Below are 20,436 nucleotides of genomic sequence, written 5' to 3' on the forward strand. Positions count from 1 at the left end.
TGACATCTAATTGAATTTACGACTGTTTCACCCTCTTCAAAGCGGAACGCAATACTGCTTCACGGCAGAAATAGGCGGGGTGGTGGTACCCACGCGAACTCACCACAGGTCCTACCACCAGTACTGCGATTAGTATGTGCCCCTGAATTGCTGATGTCCATTAGCGACGCTAACCCCACACGATTGTGTGGGCTATATGATCAGGCAGACAAAGGCAATAAAAATCCTAATTCGGCCACAAGCCATACCGATTTCACGTGTGAAACATGTCGAAATAAAAACGTGAACGTGCCTACTGATGATGACTTTTGTGCAATATTAATAAAACTCAATGTCATAGGGGTCAGATTTATTCTGGGGTCAGTTCGTCTGTGGAATATCTAATTTTATTAGCGCATTTTTATACAAAGCCTTTACCAAGAATCTTTTACATCTATCAACTGGTGAAAGACTATTTGTTTTAAGCGACAGTTATGCAATAAGTAATAAATAAATAAATAAAACTACAGCAGAACCATTTGTAGTTTAAATTTGAAAAAAAATATAAAAAAAAAATTCAGCTATTTCAATGGAGTAAACTTAATTGAAGTTCAATTAAAAACATCGAACTGTTGATGCCGATACCAAATAAAACGCACCTTTAATTACAAATATATATGTCACTTAGACCAAGTAACCTTTCACCCTTTAATATATATGATATTTAGCAAGAAAAAATAACTGCAACGGGTAATTTATTAAACAAGAAAGAGTAAGTACTGTATGTACTACTAAGTACTAAGAGGAAGTAATGAGTAAGACACCATAAAAATCGTAACCACATTTGTGCCGATTCATTAGATCTGCAAGATAACATGTAAGGAAAATGACGTTAAAGTGTGTGTAATTACGGCCATAATATCAAAATAATTACATACTTACATAATGCACGGGAAGCAAAAATTTCGCCTTTCAAACGAAATGACAAGTCTTCGTTTGAATAACGGCTTTCCATTTTCTCTTTTAATATCCAAATTGTGTGCCATGATCGGTCATAATGTATAAATTCAGCTGACAGTAGATTTCGCGCCATTACAAACCTAACCACAGATAAGCGTGTGTTCGTGTAGAACACAAAATGACTCAAGTTTTATTTTTTCTGAATAAATAAACGTTGTTAACTTATAAATCGTTGTTAGGTTTTATTAGAAAACGTAATAAAATTTGATTATGGTTTGTGAAAGAAAAGTTTTCAATATGAACGAGTGAAGTTAGAAGTGAGAATTCTGAGAAACGATTATAAAATTAATCGGTTCTTTTTACAGCAGATTTCAAAAAATAATATCACCATTACATTAAAAGTTTGGCGTCATTCGCTAAACCCCTTTCGGTCTGTCGGTGGTTCGACGGAAACGATCTCCTCACTCGTAAATTATGTGTGAGTAAATAAAATCAAATCAAGGGCAAGAAATGTATTTGTTTTTAAATAAATAATTGATGTTTTTTTTGTTTCATTTTACAACCTTAAAACTAACTTAACAATTTATCTACATAAATTCTTACATAAAATCGGAAATAAATTAGGTATTGACATAAATAAACAATAACACTTTGCTAAAACTGGTTTTTGCTAAATTATAATGAATGTACATTTTGAAATTGTACAATTAAAGTGATTTCACAGCAACAGGATCTTCCGAATTACATTGTATTGTTCTAAAGGATTCAATTAGAATTAAAATTAAATGTCAATATGACATTTATTTTGTTCTTATATTTCAGTTTAGGTATTTTCGTTTAATAATAATTATACATTCTAAAATAATAATAAGTTGGATATTTTTAAATGTTGTCAATTTTATGTATAAAATTCGTGTCTTTTAGACATTTTTGAACTACGACCATTTATCATCGTATTATCATAGTTATTTTAAACGAATTAGGCTGAATTAAGTAATTCTTTATTCAAAAATCCCTGCGCTTACAAATCTTAATTTCTGACATTAAGGTTTTATTTTTAATTAAATTAGTGGCTGTGTGATTAATCACTCTTTTGGGACTAAAATAGCTAATATTTAAGATAGCTTCCTGACCGAAATTATACATACATACTGAGGATTAAAACAAAGTTCCTGATCTATAAAGGACATATATCTTTGTCTTTGGAATACAATTAATGTAGGTATTCTAACTGTAAACTATTTTAATTAATGTTCCGTCATATTGTCATAGCTAATGTCAGCGTGGAACCCGTCAGGGCCTGCGGTGTACTTAACCTTCTGCATCCTGCCGTCGGGCAGCAAAACGTGGTAATGCCCGTTCGTCTTACCATCCTTCTTCGCCTCGTGGTGACCGTAATAATTGCCTGTGTGGTGATCTCTAACTCTGTAGCCGAATTCATAGTTCGCGGCGTACTGGAGCTGGAATTATGAAAAAAACTGTGCTGTGAAACACGGCCATGTTGTTTTTGACGTTTGTAGGTAAATCGCTAAGTTCAAGTCACGTGTTGTGGTTGCTTGGCGTGTGACGGAATGATTTAACGACATTTTGACAGGTTTAAGAGGTCTGAATAAGTTGAAAATTTGCATATGTATCAAGGACCGATGACAATACAATAATTTTATGATTTCATTCTAATATCCTGATCAGTATCAACGGCATAAAAAAGAAATATGAAATTGATTTCATTCTACTTCGGTTAACGACTGTATAAGCATGTTTTTTAGTTTTCGACGATATCTATATAAAATAGTATATAATAATGCAGAAAATAAACGAATAGTGATTAACGATGATATAATAGTTTTATGTTTCGTGGATATGGTTTCAATATTCGGGAGTCAATGACGACAGACTTTGAAACGGCTGAACTGGGTTTGGCGGGACTTTATTTTGAGAATTTTTCAGGATGGTAATATCGGATATTTTTTCTTCAAAAATATAGGGTACCTGTATGAAATTAATAACCTTCAGAAAGGGTTGATGTTTTAACATATTATAGAACTCAAGAAATAATCGGGGATCCGCAATCGCGCGATCACACGTGTTTTTGAAACAGTCAAACTTCAATTACAAATGGTAACAAATCATTCGAAAGTCAGTAAAATTTAAGATTTCTGTATACCTATGAAAAATTGGTGCATTTTCCATTACGCATAACTCTCAAAACTGTTCACACAGAACAGGATTTTTACGATTGGCCTCGTTCGGTGGGTACTTGTTATTTTTATTACTGATATTATAAAATTAAATGTGAAAGTGAGTTTGTATACTCGTATAATCAACCAGGAATATAGAGTAATTGTTCTATATCGACGCCCGAAAGTCACGTTAGAAATTTTTAAGATAATAATTTAGAAAATTTGATAAAATGATAACTTTTTAATATCATAGATCTCTGGTTGGCCAGTCGTGCTTCGGAACTGCGATACCGATGTGGAGGGGTGAAGAACAGCAGATTATTTGGTTGAGACCACGCAATGGACGGATTTAAATTTTGAAACCACTTACTGATTCACATTAAAACAGTTTTAATAACTTTTTACTGGTGGTAGAACCTCTTGTGAGTCCGCACGGGTAGGTACCACCACCCCGCCTATTTCTGTCGTGAAGCAGTAATGCGTTTCGGTTTGAAGGTTGGGGCAGCCGTTGTAACTATATTGAGACCTTAGAACTTATATCTCAAGATGGGTGGCGCATTTACGTTGTAGATTTATATGGGCTCCAGTAACCACTTAACAACCAGGTGGGCTGTGAGCTCGTTCGCCTATCTAAGCAATAAAAATAATAATAAAAAAAACATCTATAACCGCGTCTCTGGTATTTTTAACCGATTTTTTTTAGAAGTCGATATTCTTTTTTTTAAATTGTGATTGTGCTATAAACAAATTAATTAAGGAATTCTGATACGTCTTTTATTTTACAAACAAATTACAAGCTAATCGTAAGTTCTATTACAGAAAATCACTAAGGTATATTTTTAATAAAAAGGAATTTTGTAGGACTTATCAGTTAAGATAATAAATACGTTGATTAAACTAATAAGTCGTTATTCGTTTCCGCCAAGACTCTTCTGTACCGTTAGATCAAGATCGATCATTATAATACAGCAGATATAGCGGTTCTTAACACGATCTTGGAGAAAGCCGTGGTTGAAATCTATTAGCTATTAGCAGCATGGGGTCTTTAGTTCTAGAATAATCTTTGCAATGTAAGGCACATTGAATAGTATATATTATAACAACGCTTGAAAGGCAAACGTGACTAAGCGACAATAACTGCTTTGTACATAAATGATAGGCAATAACCATATTCGATGCACAAAAAAAATATCATTCATTCATCATCATTATCCTGCCCTTCTCCCAGTCACCTGGGGTCGGCGCAACATGTTTTCTCCTTCCATACTCTTCTATCATATACCATTTCTTCGCTCACTTAGAGCAACATGCACAAAAAAAATATATTTCTATTAAAATCATTTCAATCCTACAGCTAGATTCGTTAAAATAGAATTTTTTTTCAGGCATTTCAACTTTAAATTAGTCTACTGTAAAGTTCACGCATTGTCGTTTAGTCACGTTTGCCTTTCAAGCGTCGATTCAATCGAGAACTTATCAAACTGCCGCTATTTTGTGTAGCTTATAAAGATTTTTCTTGATTCTCTTCGGGACATGGCTATAGGGTCGCCTCCTGTATTTCCTAGGTCGATGTTTCCTCTTTTCTTTACCCCACTGGTAAAAATCGAAATGCTGTACATTCAAATTATGATGTCCTATAAGGCTCTTCAGTTGTGTTTCAGTTAAAACGTAAACAGGTTCCTTTAATTCTGAAGGGAACTCATAAGAATGAGAATGGAATTTTGAGGGGTCAAAGCTCGGAACACCGTACTCTGGGTCGTAAATTTGATACGGTACACCGTAAGAAGTTGAGAAATCCTTTAAATTGGGACCGTATGAAGGGGGTGACTTCCACGAACTGTGTCGTTTATTGGAGAAACTAGCTGTAAGATCCGAACTTGGGTTCTTATTGGGCAATACGAAAATCGGGGATCGATTGTCATTCGTATAGTCGAATTCCGGTTCATAATCGTAATCGTCTTCGCCGTCATCATAATAATCAGTATCAGTCGGCGTTTCTAATTCAGAAACAAAATCATACGGAACCCGTTTAAAATGCTTTAAGCTTATTGGCTGTTTCAGTTCTTCCGCTACAGGCAAAAGTTCCTCAATGTCTATAGTCTTATTTGTTGCAGTTTTATTCGATTCAAATCGATTAACTGTATCGTTTAGAATAAACGGTTCAGTATCTAAAATGGATCTACGATTTCTGATTATACTTACTTCGGCATCGTCATACGCGGAAACCTCGACTCCATCTTGATTCAAACGATGAACTCCCTGGTTCTCGGTGTTGTGGTGCATGTAAATCCCTGATTCGCTATCTTTTGAGTCTTGAAACGGATATAGTTTTTCGTATTTCACGGCTTGATATTTAGGTTTCTCTTCCACTACTCTCTGTGTAGTCGGTCCTGCGTTATTGTAATAAGGTATAGTACTGTCTTCGTCTGGGAGATTTGTTGTCGGTTGGACCCCGTAGTTTTTAACTGTGGTGTGTTTATTGGGGTCCTCAATGTCTTCTACGTCTTCTTTGATGGGCGTGTGGTCTTTGTAACGAGTCTCTTGTGTATACGCGTTGGGCGCGTAGCTTGCATAACCACCGTTAGTTGGGTGATAAACATTATTCGCGTTATTATAGAAAAACAATTCCACAGGCGTTTGTAAATGTTCTTTGTCCTCGTTAGCGTGTAACATGGCATTGAAATTTGTTAGTTGATCTTGTGGATTCTGTTCCAATAATGCGTTTAATGTTGCTATATCAGATGTTTCGTAATTTTGTGCGTGACTATAGTCTTTGGGGTGGACATATTGAGTTTTGCTCGGCACAGCTTCTGTATAAAGTTTGTTTTCATCTGTCTCAACGTACGCAATCCCGTTTGGTTTGATCGTAACGCCTTGATCGTAAGTAGCGCCTGGAGAGACGTAAACAGTCTTATACCTTGGCACATATTGATAATCTAGTGAGCCATGGGAACGATGGCTTCTTGTTTTTTCAGTTGGACTGTTTTCTTTGCCGCGTTTGCGGTCCTGTCTTTTAGTTGGAGTTTTTAAGTCGGATTGCTCTTTTTCGACAGCTAACTGATGGCTTTCTTGTGACTCGTGATAAGCTTTCATGTAGCTATCTTGTTGTGGCGACTTCGTCCATCGCTGTAGCTGAGCTTTGTGCTGCCTGACCCGTTCGGCGTTGAACATAGCCTGCTGGTTTTGAGCGTAGAGCTTAGCGTTCTGGATCGAGTGGCCGGCTAGAGGGTTTCCGAAGGTGACCGGACCAGGGTTGACCTTTTTCTCCTCTCGCTGTTCGTTAATTACTTCATAGACTGGTCTGGCGTTGTTCTTGGCTGGGTTACTACTAGTCAGCTGTAGGACTACGAACACAATTGTGGCTGTTGTTTTGACGTTCATTTTTATCTGTAACAAAATTGTAAAACATGAGAATTTCGTGTATCACTACACAGTATAAAACAAAGTCACTTTCTCTGTCCCTATATCCCTATGTATGTTTAAATCTTTAAAACTACGCAACCGATTTTGATGCGGTGTTTTTTAATAGATAGAGTGATTGAAGAGGAAGGTTTATATGTATAATAACATCCGTTAAACAGTGGAGAAATCAATAATAAATTACAGTTTCCGAAGCGAAGCGAGGGCGGGTCGCTTACTAAAGCAACCATAATTCTAGTGAAACTGAAAAAACTAGCGGCTTCTCAGCAATCTCTTCAAAATCAAACAATCTGCCAATATACTGCTTTTTTTTTTTTTTTTTTTTTTTTTTTTTTTTTTTTTTTTTTTTTTTTTTTTTTTTTTTTTTTTTTTTTTTTTTTTTTATTTCTTAGCTGTGTGGACGAGCTCACAGCCCACCTGATGTGAAGTGGTTACTGGAGCCCATAGACATCTACAACGTAAATGCGCCACACACCTTGAAATATAGTTCTAAGGTCTCAGTATAGTCACAACGGCTGCCCCACCCTTCAAACCGAAACGCATTACTGCTTCACGGCAGAAATAGGCGGGGCGGTGGTACCTATCCGTGCGGACTCACAAGAGGTCCTACCACCAGTAATTAATTTATCAACGCGAATTCACGTGTTACAGTTTTAAGGCAGGGGCAAGCAGTGCCACTGTTAAATTCAATTATCCTAATTAAAGAAAGCTCGTTGACATTTCGTACAAGATTATTTACTAAACGTCTTTTCGCTGATGTAATTGTTGTATAACAAACGATTACCATGCGAAAAAGATTCAACGGCAATTTCGTAACTTCGCATAACTTTCACTCGCTTTTATGAAAGTAAGTGTATGTGACGCAGGATTTGTAGTGTTTCAATTAAAATTTATACATTAACGTCCTTCGTGTTCATTGCTGCAATATTTTTGGAGTATTATTGTGACTAGAGGTCCCGCAGTAGTCGAAATTCGACTATAATTAATTGGAATTATAGGTTTGTACACTATTATGATTGTATTTTAAACTTCTATAATCACAAATTTCGCCAAGACTACACTATAAAAAATATTAACGACGACAAACAATATTTAATCTGTTCTCAATTTGACAACAGACGTCAAGAATAAAAGTTTGACAATAAATAGTATGCATGCGTGTGTGCGTCAAATATATGGTATGTAGTGTGTGTAATGTTTTCTTTATTGATTAAATGTATCTTTTAAGCATTATTTAAAAAAAATATTAGCATTGTGCACTTCTTCTCTATATTCTCTATAAGTGTGGAAAATTTCATACTCCTCCGTCCGCGCAATTTTCGTAAAAAGGGATACAAAGTTTTTGCTTCACGTATTAATATATAGATAAGGGTGATCGATTTGTGTCGATTGTAATTCACTCGGCGGCTATTTACAGAACTATCTAGATTCTAAAGGTATTTTTTACGGTTTAATCTCACGTTCTTTATTATTATTATTCAATTTTTTTTATTGCTTAGATGGGTGGACGAGCTCACAGCACACCTGGTGTTAAGTGGTTACTGGAGCCCATAGACATCCACAACGTAAATGCGACACCCACCTTGAACACCACGCGCCATTATTTCTGACGTTTTCGAATACTACCTATAGTGATTTCGTATTCACGGTTCTAGAGCCCAATCAGCAATCAGCAGGAGCAATCAGCCCACAAAGACTCAACGAAGATAAAGTTTAGTTTATTATTCAGGCCTATCGTAAATCGTGTTTTTTCTGATTGAAAGATTACTGGTGGCACTGAGGCTTCACTATGATAGAAGGAGGACTCCGAAGGAGACCTAACAATACGAGAACAGCTGCTTCGCGAATGAATCTACCACCGGATCGGAATCGCGACCCGTTGAGAAGATCCGGCGAGAAACTCAGCGGGCTGATGCATGGGTTAGGTTGCATGGCTAACTCTTTGTCGAGTTCCACGAGTACGGTACGATCCCTAAGCCTGCTCCTAGCGTTAGAGTTGAAGGCGTCTAATGCAAGGGTTGGTGAATCTGATGGATCCGTAAGGATGTGCCTAGACATGCATCTCTTGCATACCCTCTTTCACACATACCTCTACGTATTTTTAGAGCATTCCTTTACCACATTCCTATATTGATCGGAACTGATAGTAAATTTATTTCAACATGCATGAACATATTTTTCGATAGACCTCGCATTTTTTGTACTATAGTAAATTTATTAAATTTAATTTTTGTTTTTTTTTTCTTCAAAAATCAATCTTCCGAGATTTAATTAAATATTTTTCCTATTACTTAAAAATGTATAGTTACACGAAATCGGCTCACGATATCATGACGTAATCAATTATGTATCAGGCGCTAGCTAATATAAAATAATACAATGAACAAATCATAAAACTAATTTACATACACAATGTACAATGCATTCATTATTTCATTCAGTGACTGGAATTAGAGTTAACGCGGTACGCTCGACAACAAAATTCAAATACTCGTAATTATATTAATTTGTGACACGATAAAAAGGCTATATAGGAAGTATATAAGTAGTAGTAGTATGAGCATATAGTAGTATAAGTAGTAGTTTTATACGGGTAGTAGGACCTCTTGAGAGTCCGCGCGGGTAGGTACCACCACCCTGCCTATTTCTGCCGTGAAGCAGTAATGCGTTTCGGTTTGAAGGGTGGGGTAGCCGTTGTAACTATACTTGAGACCTTAGAACTTATATCTCAAGGTGGGTGGCGCATTTACGTTATAGATGTCTATGGGCTCCAGTAACCACTTAACACCAGGTGAGCTGTGAGCTCGTCCATCCACCTAAGCAAAAAAAAAACGGACGCTCATCCAGTCCCAAATATTATTCCCTGTGTTATGGGTACCTGCGGAAACTGCCATAGATATACATATTTATTATAAATATATACATACATAGATAATAAACACCCAGACAAAGAGCAAATCTGTTGGTCATACGAATGTTTGCCCGATCTGGGAATCGAACCCACGATCCACGGTGCAACAGTCAGAGACTAACTACTCTATCACCGAGTCAGTCAAACTTAACTTGTAGTAAATTTCTTTTATTTTAATAAACTGACAAAAGAACGTTACACTAAAATAAACCTTTTTTATTTTTATTGCATAGTTGAGTGGACGAGCTCAACCCCACCTGATGTTAAGTGGTTACCGGAGCCCATAGACATCTACAACCCACCTTGAGATAAGAGTTGTAAGGTCTCAAGTATAGTTTCAAACCGAAACGTATTACTGCTTCGCGTGCGGACTCACAAGAGGTGCTACCACAGTGGCGGATTAAAGGTCCAGAGCGCCCTAGGCAATCACTTTATCGGCGCCCCTGTACCGGCCATCATAATACTATAAATTTTAACTAGTTGTATTTGCAGTTACGGTGACGTTGTATCATCAAACCCTAGACTTTAGTAGACCAAGACCCTTGTACTTACGCTAATGCGCGAATGAAATATGACGCTATAACTGTGAAGAAATCAAGAGGGACGACAGAATCAGCATTTAGTTCTTAATCGTCGATATGTTATTTTGTTTAGTTATTCAAAAATTCTGAGCTCGCGCGCCCCTTGTAACTACACGCCCCTAGGCACGTGCCTAGTTTGCCTTACGAATAATCCGCCTCTGGGCTACCACCAGTAAAATATTAAATATTAACTATAAATATTATGCTATTTATCTACAATATTAAGATTAGAACTATACTAATAATCGTAAATTGGCTAGACGCATCATGCATTTCGTATTTCTAGTATGTATTCAAACTGCGACTCTTGTTCTCAAGTCGGGTCAACTGAACGACCGTGCGACCATGAGTTCTCACTTTCACTAGCAAATATCAAATGTACCTGCATACAGCTCACGGCAACACCGATCGAGTATTAAAAAGAGATAATTAACAAAAATCATATAACTACATAGCTATTTTGCAAAATTACTGTTACTAGTGGTACCCCAGTAGTCGAAATTCGACTTTATATGATTGAAATTAAAAGTTCGAACATTATTAGGGCTCTATTGTCAAAGATAATTAATTATACTTCTATAATCACAGATTTCGCCAAGATTACACTATAGACAAATATTAATAAAGACTAACAATATTACATAATCTATTCTCAATTCGACCACAGACTAAACAATAACAAAAGTTTGAGAATAAACAAAGAGTGTGTGTGTGGTGTCAAATATATAGTAGTGTGCGTAATGTTTTTTTTATTGATTTAATGTATTTTTTAGTAATGTAGGTGTGGGAATTTTCATACTCCTCCGTCCGGGCAATTTTCGTAAAAAGGGGTACAAAGTTTTTGCTTCATGTATTAACATATAGTTGAATACTGTGGACCATGGCCAAGGTGTTCTTTTTGCTTATCTTTGGCGAACGCAATCGCATCGACCTTTCGTTTCAAGGCGAAGAATAATCGTCATGGTGTGCCCATCTGTGCCAAAACCAAATGTAGTATTCTATTATATATTAACACGCTCTTATTAGCTCGTTATTTACGTATGTAATGGAATCTTTAAACGTCATTTACACTTTTATAAAGTGCTGTTCGTTAGTCTCGCTAAAACTCGAGAGCGGCTGGACCGATTTGGCTAATTTTGGTTCTGAATCATTTGTGGAAGCCCAGAAAAGGTCTAAAAGGTAGATAAATATGAAAATGCTCTTAATTAAATGAAAATAACAATTTTGTTTTTCATCTGATGTATCCCCCGTCGGACGGATTACTTTTGTTTGTTTTAAGTTTATTTTACACAAAAGTTTAGGTCTTTTATTTATCGATTGAGGCACTACGAAGTCTGTCGGGTCAGCTAGTTAAGCATAAAACATTTAAATTATACCGGTTTTCTCGTAATTAGTTTAATGTTTTTTTTACGTTAATTTTGAACACAATGCACACACAAGTTACAGCTGTTCACACGAAGATAATTATATGTTTTCTCACGATAATATAATATCTCGGGTAGCACTTTTGTGCGTGCGTATTTTCAATTAATATCTTACTTAGTAACCAAGGTTAAGTAAGAAGTTTGATTTAAATTAATAGAATCAAAGTTTTTTTTTTACGTTTTGGGATAAAGGAAATCACGTGAGCGAGCTAAGAATTTATTGTGGAATGATTTAAAAAAAAATTAAACTACTAAGCTAATTGTCAGCAATTATATTAGTGACTAACGACCCGCCCTCGCTTAGCTTCGGAAACATTAAATTTTATAATTGATAGTTAAGTCCCGTTATGTTACCCGCGGTTATTGTCGTATCGCGGGTGACGCCGCGGGGCGAAGCTAGTCTAAAAAAAGTAACCTAAGCTACTCCTTATATCATTAGCTACCTGTCAGTGAAAGTCCCGTCAAAATAGGTCCAGCCGTTCCAGAGCTTAGCCGGAACAAACAGACAGACAGACAGACTAAAATTGTAAAAAATGTTATTTTGGTGTATGTACCGTATATATATTCATATGTATGTAGTAAAAAGAGGCAATTTCAATATTACAAACAGACACTCCAATTTTATTTATTTATATTTATTTTATTTATATGTATAAATTGTATATGTCTATTTATTGTATATATGTATTTTCTTTAATAATGTATTGTTAATAGTACACCGCGACATAACTGCTTTATCTTTATCTTTTTCAGAATTTCTGTAATTAAAACAGTTGTCTACAAGAGATCGCTTTTAGCGATAAGACTAATTTACAACTATAACTGCCTGTTGACTGTTTTTTTTATAATATTAATTATTATGTTTTGGTTTGCGATAATGTATATTCTCTCTCTCTTTCTTTTCTTCAACGCTTAGTTCTTTAATTAAACGATGTTATTCTTAACATTGTTTAATTAAAAAACAAACCCATAAAAATTATAATCTGTATATTAATACGTGAAGCAAAAACTTTGTATCCCTTTTTACGAAAATTGCGCGGACGGAGGAGTATGAAATTTTCCACACTTATAGAGAATATAGAGAAGAAGTGCACAATGCTAATATTTTTTTTAAATAATGCATAAAAGATACATTTAATCAATAAAGAAAACATTACACACACTACATACCATGTATTTGACGCACACACGCATGCATACTATTTATTTTCAAACTTTTATTCTTGACGTCTGTGGTCAAATTGAGAATAGATTAAATATTGTTTGTCTTTATTAATATTTTTTTATAGAGTAGCCTTGGCGAAATTTGTTATTATAGAAGTATAAAATACAATCATAATAGTGTACAAACTTACAATCCCAGTTAATTATAGTCGAATTTCAACTACTGCGGGACCTTTAGTACTCTTAATAACTGTGACCAGACCAAGTGGGCCGTGCACTCGGTCACAAGGTAATATAAATAAAATAATAAAAAGGAAACAGCGAAATAAATCCACTGTTCTTCATCTCGATAAGCAGAATTCATTTTTTGGCTAACTAAAAATAAGATGACTTCTTATTGCTGTCTTAATTCGTTTATAAATGTTCAGTCCTATTCGCTACGCAGTTAAAATATGTGATTCAACTTAAGCTTTAAGTTATGTAGAAACTAAGTTATTTCGTCCTTTGAAAGTGAACGTAAACTGGGTTTGCGGCTCGAGATTTGTGACCTTTTGCGTTTTGCTCGTTGAGAATCTTCATGTTCAAAAAGCGTTTTTCGCGTTTTTTCGCTCGATGCAGGAGGAGTCTACATCCACATTTCTATGGGCACGTTAATAACGGTCTTTTGTGAGGCCTATCCGGTCTCATACGCACTGTAAAGAAGAGCAATCTTGCTTCGAAAAGACATAATACGAACCGGCTGAAGGAGCCTTTTTTTTATTTTTTTATTTATTTATTTATTGCCTCTGTAGGCAGATGAGCATACGGCCCACCTGATGGTGAGTGGTTACCGTCGCCCATGGACTTCAGCAATGCCAGGGGCAGAGCCAAGCTGCTGCCTAAAAATCAACCCTTAAAAGTCAACATGTTAATAAAAGAGCATGCGTTTAGTTCATTTGAAGAATTCAGACTTTAACAAGAGAACAATGGTATATCGGATTAGTGTAACGTCAAAACTCCAATACATTGACTGAATTTATGAGATCATAAAGTGTGACAGAGAACCTGTCGCTGCGTGTGACGTCATAAATTCGAGCCGATCAAAGGGGTGACTGTAATCAGATAGCGATGTTTATATGTGTGGAAGTAGTTGCTACTATTTTGTTTTATTGCTTAGATGGGTGGACGAACTAAGGGCACATCTGGTGTTAAATGATGATTGGAGCCCATAGACATCTAGAATATTAATGTTACGTAAATATAAACGAGACAAGAGTTATAAGGTCTCAGTTTTAACAATGCAACGGCTGCCCCGCTCTTCAAATCGAAACGCATTACTGCTTCACGGCAGATATAGACAGGGTGGTGGTATCTACCCGTGCAGACTCACAAGACGTCCTACCACCAGTAAGATAATGGCATTAACATTGCATTGCAAGAAATTGGTTTTGCATTGGAGAACACACGTGACGACGGTTCATTACTTTTCCCTGCCTATTCATTGGTAGCCTAAGGGGCTATTCCAGCTTCATGCTAATGTGTAGACGAGCTCTCGGACTAATCCTGAGCGAATTTGCTAACTCCAGCCCTAGCAAGAGCAGTGGTTCGCATAATCTATCACAGGCCGTTCCATAAGCATTTATGTACATGACCGATTTACCTCTTCATTTCTCGAAGACTTATCGCTAAGCTACATACTTTAGACGTAAATCGGTTAAGGTACCCATAGACAATCGCAGGAGGTTCGGCCCCGGCCCGGAAAAAAAAACCATAGACACAGCCCACTGAGTTTCTAGCTGGATCTTCTCAGTGGGTCGCGTTTCCGATCCGGTGGTAGATTCTGCGAAGCACTGCTCTTGCTAGGGCCAGTGTTAGCAACGCTCCCGGCTTGAGACCCGTAAGCTTACCTACACGTCAAGGTGAAGCTGATATGGCCTTTCAAGGCTATCAGCATAGGTAGGAAAAAAAAGGTTAAGGTTTATCTATTATTAGGTACCTAATGTAATGAACATCCACATTTCAACAATAACAAATATCTAAGTGAAACCAAAACGGCCGTATTCAGATCATACAAGTTACGTAAATGATTACGCGTCATTTTTTTTATTACCATTACGTGCACGCGAAAAATATATTTATCAAAAACTTTATTGCGATGATACAGTTTTTAATTGCACATACATATAGATCGAAAGCAATTTATTTCTGATTTGCTGGAAACGGATGTAAGCGGCTCGTGTTCCGATATTACGATTACGCAATCGTGCCGTGTACCTACTAGCAAATGGGATATTTAAATTTTTGTATCTATATCTTTATAGCTCTTGTAGGTAGATGCATAGGTATATAATATACACTCTGGATACCACAGTCTACGATGCCATACATACCACCGAGAACCGAGGAAGATGGCGAAACATCATCCAGAGAAGGATGATGGGAGGGGATTGGTCATGAGCGTCTGACACGAGGAATGCGACTCAGGGAGGAAGAGGAGGCAGATGTGGATACGGCTCAACTGATGGTCAGTGGCTAGAGTTGGTCATGGACGTCACCAATGACATTAATAGATAGGGTTGCCAGACGTCCCGTATTTTATACTTAGTTTAAAATGTCCCGGCGGCATAATTGTATTGATTTTAATAAATATGTTAAAAAGACTTGCTCCTCGGAGAAATATCAAAAAACATATAAAGAATGTCACTATATAATTTTGTTTTTTAATGTCCCAGGTAAAACTCCCGTATTTTTTCCCCTATTTAAGCATTTGCCCATTATAGGCTGAAAAAATCTGGCAACCCTAGTAATAGAGCTTCTGTCTATTATTGAGTACTATTCACAAACCCTTTTTGAAGAAACAGATGTAATAGCGCTCATGAAGACCCGTGGAATAAGTTCATTCCAATGTTTCATAGTAGGTACATTGCAGAAGAGATTTCTGTAAGCGCACTGTAGATGAACGCAATGGTTCTAGGTATATTTTTCGTTTATAGTTTCATCTAGTGCAAACTAAAAATTAATTTCATCTCTTTTTTTAAATCCTATTTATATCAATCAAGATATTAGAAGGAATTATTATACTGACATCGGACCGATGTGTGTGCAAATTTTCAAGTTAATCATACGTCTTGAAATCGATGATAATGACGTTCAAAGATTATGTTACACACAAACTAAACTTATATGCTTACATAGCTTTTAAAAGCATGTCAATTAAACTATGTAACGTTCATATCATCCTTGGAATTACGTTAACAACCTCAGAGATTCTTAATTACGTTGCAATTGGTTAAACGCGTAAAAAAAATATCCCAAATTAACGTATTATTGGAAACAAAAGGTCACGAACGAAGTGTTTATAATGTTTTGCAATAATCAGAACGAGTATTGTGCAGGGCTGAGAGAAACGGTTGTAGTCTCTACCATAAGGCAGAATTGAATATCAGTCTGATACTACAATTAAAATCAAGGCGATTGCATGCAGCAGAGATGCGAATGTTGCGATGGATGTGTGGAGTAACGAGAATAGATAGAATACGGAATCAAAATTTTAGAGGAAGTCTGAAAGTGGCGCCTGTGACAGAGAAGCTGAGAAGTGCGCGTTTGGGATGGTATGGACATGTGATGAGACGAAATGAAAATGAGGTTGGTAAGAGAATGCTAACTATGAATGTGGAAGGATATAGAGGTAGACCTAAGAAGAAATGGATGGATTGCGTGAAATATTATAAAGGGTAAAGGGGTAAAAAGGGAGTGAACGAAGAAATTGTATATGATAGAGGAGTATGGAAGGAGAAAACATGTTGCGCCGACCCCAGGTGACAGGGAGAAGGGCAGGATAATGATGACTACAATTAAGATCAAATTTATGGGTTAATCTTGTATTTTTTTACTGTCATTATACTATTTACAATACTTCGAACACTCTGGAACACTTTTGAATTTTGTTCAAACTACCGTCTTTTTTTCTATAAAAAATATTTTCGGACTTTGCGTTTTATTTAACAGAGATCGAAATACTCGAAGTCCTCGTGTTCTGAGGGATGAGAGATCCCATTAATTCGTATCGAGCGATGCATCTGTTCAAATTCCGCAGGCAGGTACCAATTTTTCTAATGAAATACGATGTTCAATCAATAAAAGGTTAACCAATTCATTCCCCCCTTTCAATTAAGGTTAACTTATAGCTTCCTAATTGCTTGATAATACTGAATGAGGACCACGACCGCTCTGACAAGAGTGACACGACAAAGAATATATAATTGCTTAAGATTATAATATGGATTTTTAAAGTTGCCTTTTAAATACTTTTGTCACTTAGACACTTTTGACGAGTCTAGCGGTTCCGAAGTTAGCTGCGGAGACCACTTACGCTATATCAAAATCTACAATTCAAATTCTTTTAGGCTTAATTGAAAGTAGAAATCCTTGTAGTTATCTTAAGTTATTCAATTGTATTCATATTACAATATGTTTGGTGCGGCTTTAATGGATTTAATTATGATTCAGGTAAATGAGTAAACAGTAGTGTAGGTAGGAAGGTATAGTGTTTTTGAAGTCGACGTGGCGTCAACTTTATTCCTAACTAGCTGACCCGGCATACTTCGTAGTGCCTCAATCGATAGTTAAAAGGCCTAAGCTTTTGTATAAAATAAACTTAAAACAAACAAAAGGAATCCGTCGGACGGGGGACACTTCAAAGGGAAAACAAAATTGTTATTTTAATTTCATTCCGAGTATTTTCATATTTATTTACCTTTTAAACCTTCTCTGGACTTCACACACAAATAATTCAAGACCAAAATTAGGCAAATTTGGCAGCAAGGAAGGTCATAGCAACTATCACGGTCTTAGTTTATTCATAAGAATAATGAAACTGCACACCGAATAATTGAAACTGAACCATAATCATTAATATCTGAAGATGCAGATTAGTTTAACGTGAATAAATTTTATGTTTTCTGTGGACGTTTTGATATTGACGCGTTCTAATTAGAATTGATTGTTCGAAGGAAATAATACTTTGATAGTACTAACTGGCACACTATTTACTAAGCAAAATAAAACAAGTTAATATATATTTTAATTGCGTTACATTGCGCGCTCCAAAAATATAACACGGCGATTGGGTTTTATTTGTCATCTTCACAAGAATCACCCAATCAAGAATCCAAATGATTCTTGTTCACCTTATGGTTGTCTGGAAAAGATCGCTCTTAGCGATAAGACCGCCAATTGTAGGTACTTTTTTTGTAATTAATGTATCGCATTGTTTGTTCATTTTTTTGGTGTACAATAAAGACTCTCTGTCTCTCTCTTTCTCTCTCTAATATTAGCTTTCCCGAAGAATGCGTTTAACTCTGCTTCGTTCAAGAATCCTAAACACCAGTACTATATCCTTAGAGACAGATCATATTCTGAATACATTCCCATCAATGTATGAAAAACGCCGGTAAGACAGAAACAGGTCTTAAGTTAATGTCTTATTTGGTCAAGTTTTCCACTTTTCCTGTGTAATTCTCAATCATTAAGCGCGCGTACCTGCTTAGGGGCAATGACTTATGCCTTAAATAGGATTCGAAATAATTTTCTTTTACTTCATATATGTTTCTTGAGTTGAAACCCTTATTACTTGTCTCTAAGGCTGTGTAATCTAAGGCCTTCAATAAACATTTAACATCGGATGAGGTCCAAACTAATTTCTCAGTTAAGGCAAAATAAATAATAATTATATATCGCGTAGATAAAATTCTTATATTGGAGAACTATTTTCATATTAATAAATATAAGCGTCCGTGTTACAAGCGGATTTTCCGTCCGCACGAGTATCTATCGTTATCCTTCTTTGATTGAAGGATTACTGGTGGCCCGGAGGCCTTTTCAGTTTCACCAGGACAGGTGGGCGAGCAAAGGCTCAGCTAGGAGGGGTGGGATTTGCTAACAGCTACCCGAGCGCCTCCAAAGGAGACCTAACAACTCAAGAGCTTCGCGAATGAATCTACTGCTGGATCGGAATCGGTGAGAAACTCAACGGGCTAACGTTATCCTGTAGATTTTTGCCGCGAAACATTAATACGAGGATTTAGTAAAATATAATTTGGATATTAAACTCCTGTCTTGGGTTGGGCGATGACATTGCTTTTGTGTGGGAGCCATTTAACATTCAACGAATCATGAGCTTGTTTATGTAGACAATATGCAAGTGTTTATGTACTGCAACGTGTCATACGTTGGCGCAGTAGTTAGTGGCTCTGCCTGGTGCGCCAAGGGTCGCGGGTTTGATTCCTGCATTGGGTCAACATTTGAGCGATGAACAGGTTTATTTGTTTTTTGTCTGGGTGTTTATTATCTAGATATGGATATGTTGGACGGTTAAATTTGAGGGGACTGGGTTCTGTAGACGAGAAGTCCTAGTCATGACTGAAGAGAAGACAATCATCTGTTTTAAACATTTAAATAAGCATTTCAATATTCGAAAACTGTTACTTCACACGTGGCAAGTGTTGCCTACCATTATTTCCATATTCCGACTCTAACAGTATATATTTAAAAGTATATAAGTATGTATGCCAGTCTCTGGTACCTATAACATTGGGAATCTTAATTTGGGACCGGATGACTATGCGTAATTTGCTCTCAGTAAATACCAAATGAATATAATAATATTCATAATGAAAAAAATCAAATGCGAATTAAAAAAATTATTTACGCATACATATTCTAAGATAAGTTACGTAATTACACACAAATCATTTTTAAATTAATGCAAATATAATCCGAGAATCAAAACTCACCTATATATTACAAAACGCACTCGCACAAAAATATTACGTAAATATTTGAAAAGAAACAAAAAAAAAATATTATACACTCAAAAACACAACTTGTAAATTCATATTATAAAATACATATTTGCTTGTTTTTTTTTTTGTTTTTAATTTATTTTTACTGCACAAGTATCTAGCGTTTATTAAGACTGGCCGGTTGCACGACTGTGTTATTCAATATAAAGTGTTAAGAGTTCACCATAGCGGGCGGTGGTGGGCGCGAGTGACATTCTAAATACGAATTTCCCGCCAAAACGAAGCGTCCGCGACCTTTTTTTTTACCCTACCTATGCTGATAGCTTTGAGAGCTAGCTTCTCCTTGACGTGTAGGTTAGTTCACGGGGCTTAAACCGGGAGTGTTGCTAACACTGGCCCTAGCAAGGCTGCTTCGCAGAATCTACCACCGGATCGGAAACGCGACCCACTGAGAAGATCCGGCGAGAACTCAGTGGGCTGTATCTATGGATTAATTTACTCGTCAGGCTCTTCGTCGCAAGCGACGGGTTTGGCGAAGACGGTGACGGGTGCTTGAGGTAATTAAAGGCACGGTTAATGGATCGGGAGGATCCGTAATGACGTGGCGGCCTCTAGCGATAAGAATATTATAGGTCCGCTGGGATAGTTTTTTTTTCTCTTAATTATAATACATATCACTGTGAACATTTCCAATCCTGCGGACAGAATGGAAAGCAGTCGACGTCGCCTAAAACACGTCATTTCGGATCCTCCCGATCCACTAACGGTGCTTTTAGGCACCACAAGCACCGGTCATCGTTTTCGCCGAACCCGTCGCTTGCGACGAAGGGCTCGACGAGTGTATTAACCCATAGACACACCCACTGAGTTTCTCGCCGGGTTTCAGTGGGTCGCGCTTCCGATCCGGTGGTAGATTCTGCGAAGCACTGCTCTTGCTAGGGTTCGTGTTAGCAACGTCGTCAGGTTTGAGCCCCGTGAGCTCACCTACATGTTAAGTTTACGCTGAAATAGTCTCTCAAGGCTATCATCAACTTA

General features: G+C 36.7%; 1 protein-coding gene across 1 annotated transcript; it reads right to left on the reverse strand.

Moving 5' to 3' along the window:
• Nucleotides 1-1,436: 1,436 nt before the first annotated feature.
• On the reverse strand, nt 1,437-19,668 carry CPR143 (cuticular protein RR-2 motif 143). Its single transcript, XM_089737984.1, has 3 exons — nt 19,393-19,668; nt 5,322-6,506; nt 1,437-2,399 (listed from the first exon to the last, which is right to left on the reverse strand). Exons 2-3 carry the CDS (start codon nt 6,498-6,500, stop codon nt 2,187-2,189), a joined length of 1,392 nt encoding a protein of 463 aa, XP_089594110.1. The 5' UTR covers nt 6,501-6,506; nt 19,393-19,668; the 3' UTR covers nt 1,437-2,186.
• Between the last annotated feature and the right edge of the window lie 768 nt (nt 19,669-20,436).

This window comes from Bombyx mandarina, chromosome 24, assembly GCF_030267445.1.
Source record: "Bombyx mandarina strain Sakado chromosome 24, ASM3026744v2".
Taxonomy (NCBI): Eukaryota; Metazoa; Arthropoda; class Insecta; order Lepidoptera; family Bombycidae; genus Bombyx; species Bombyx mandarina.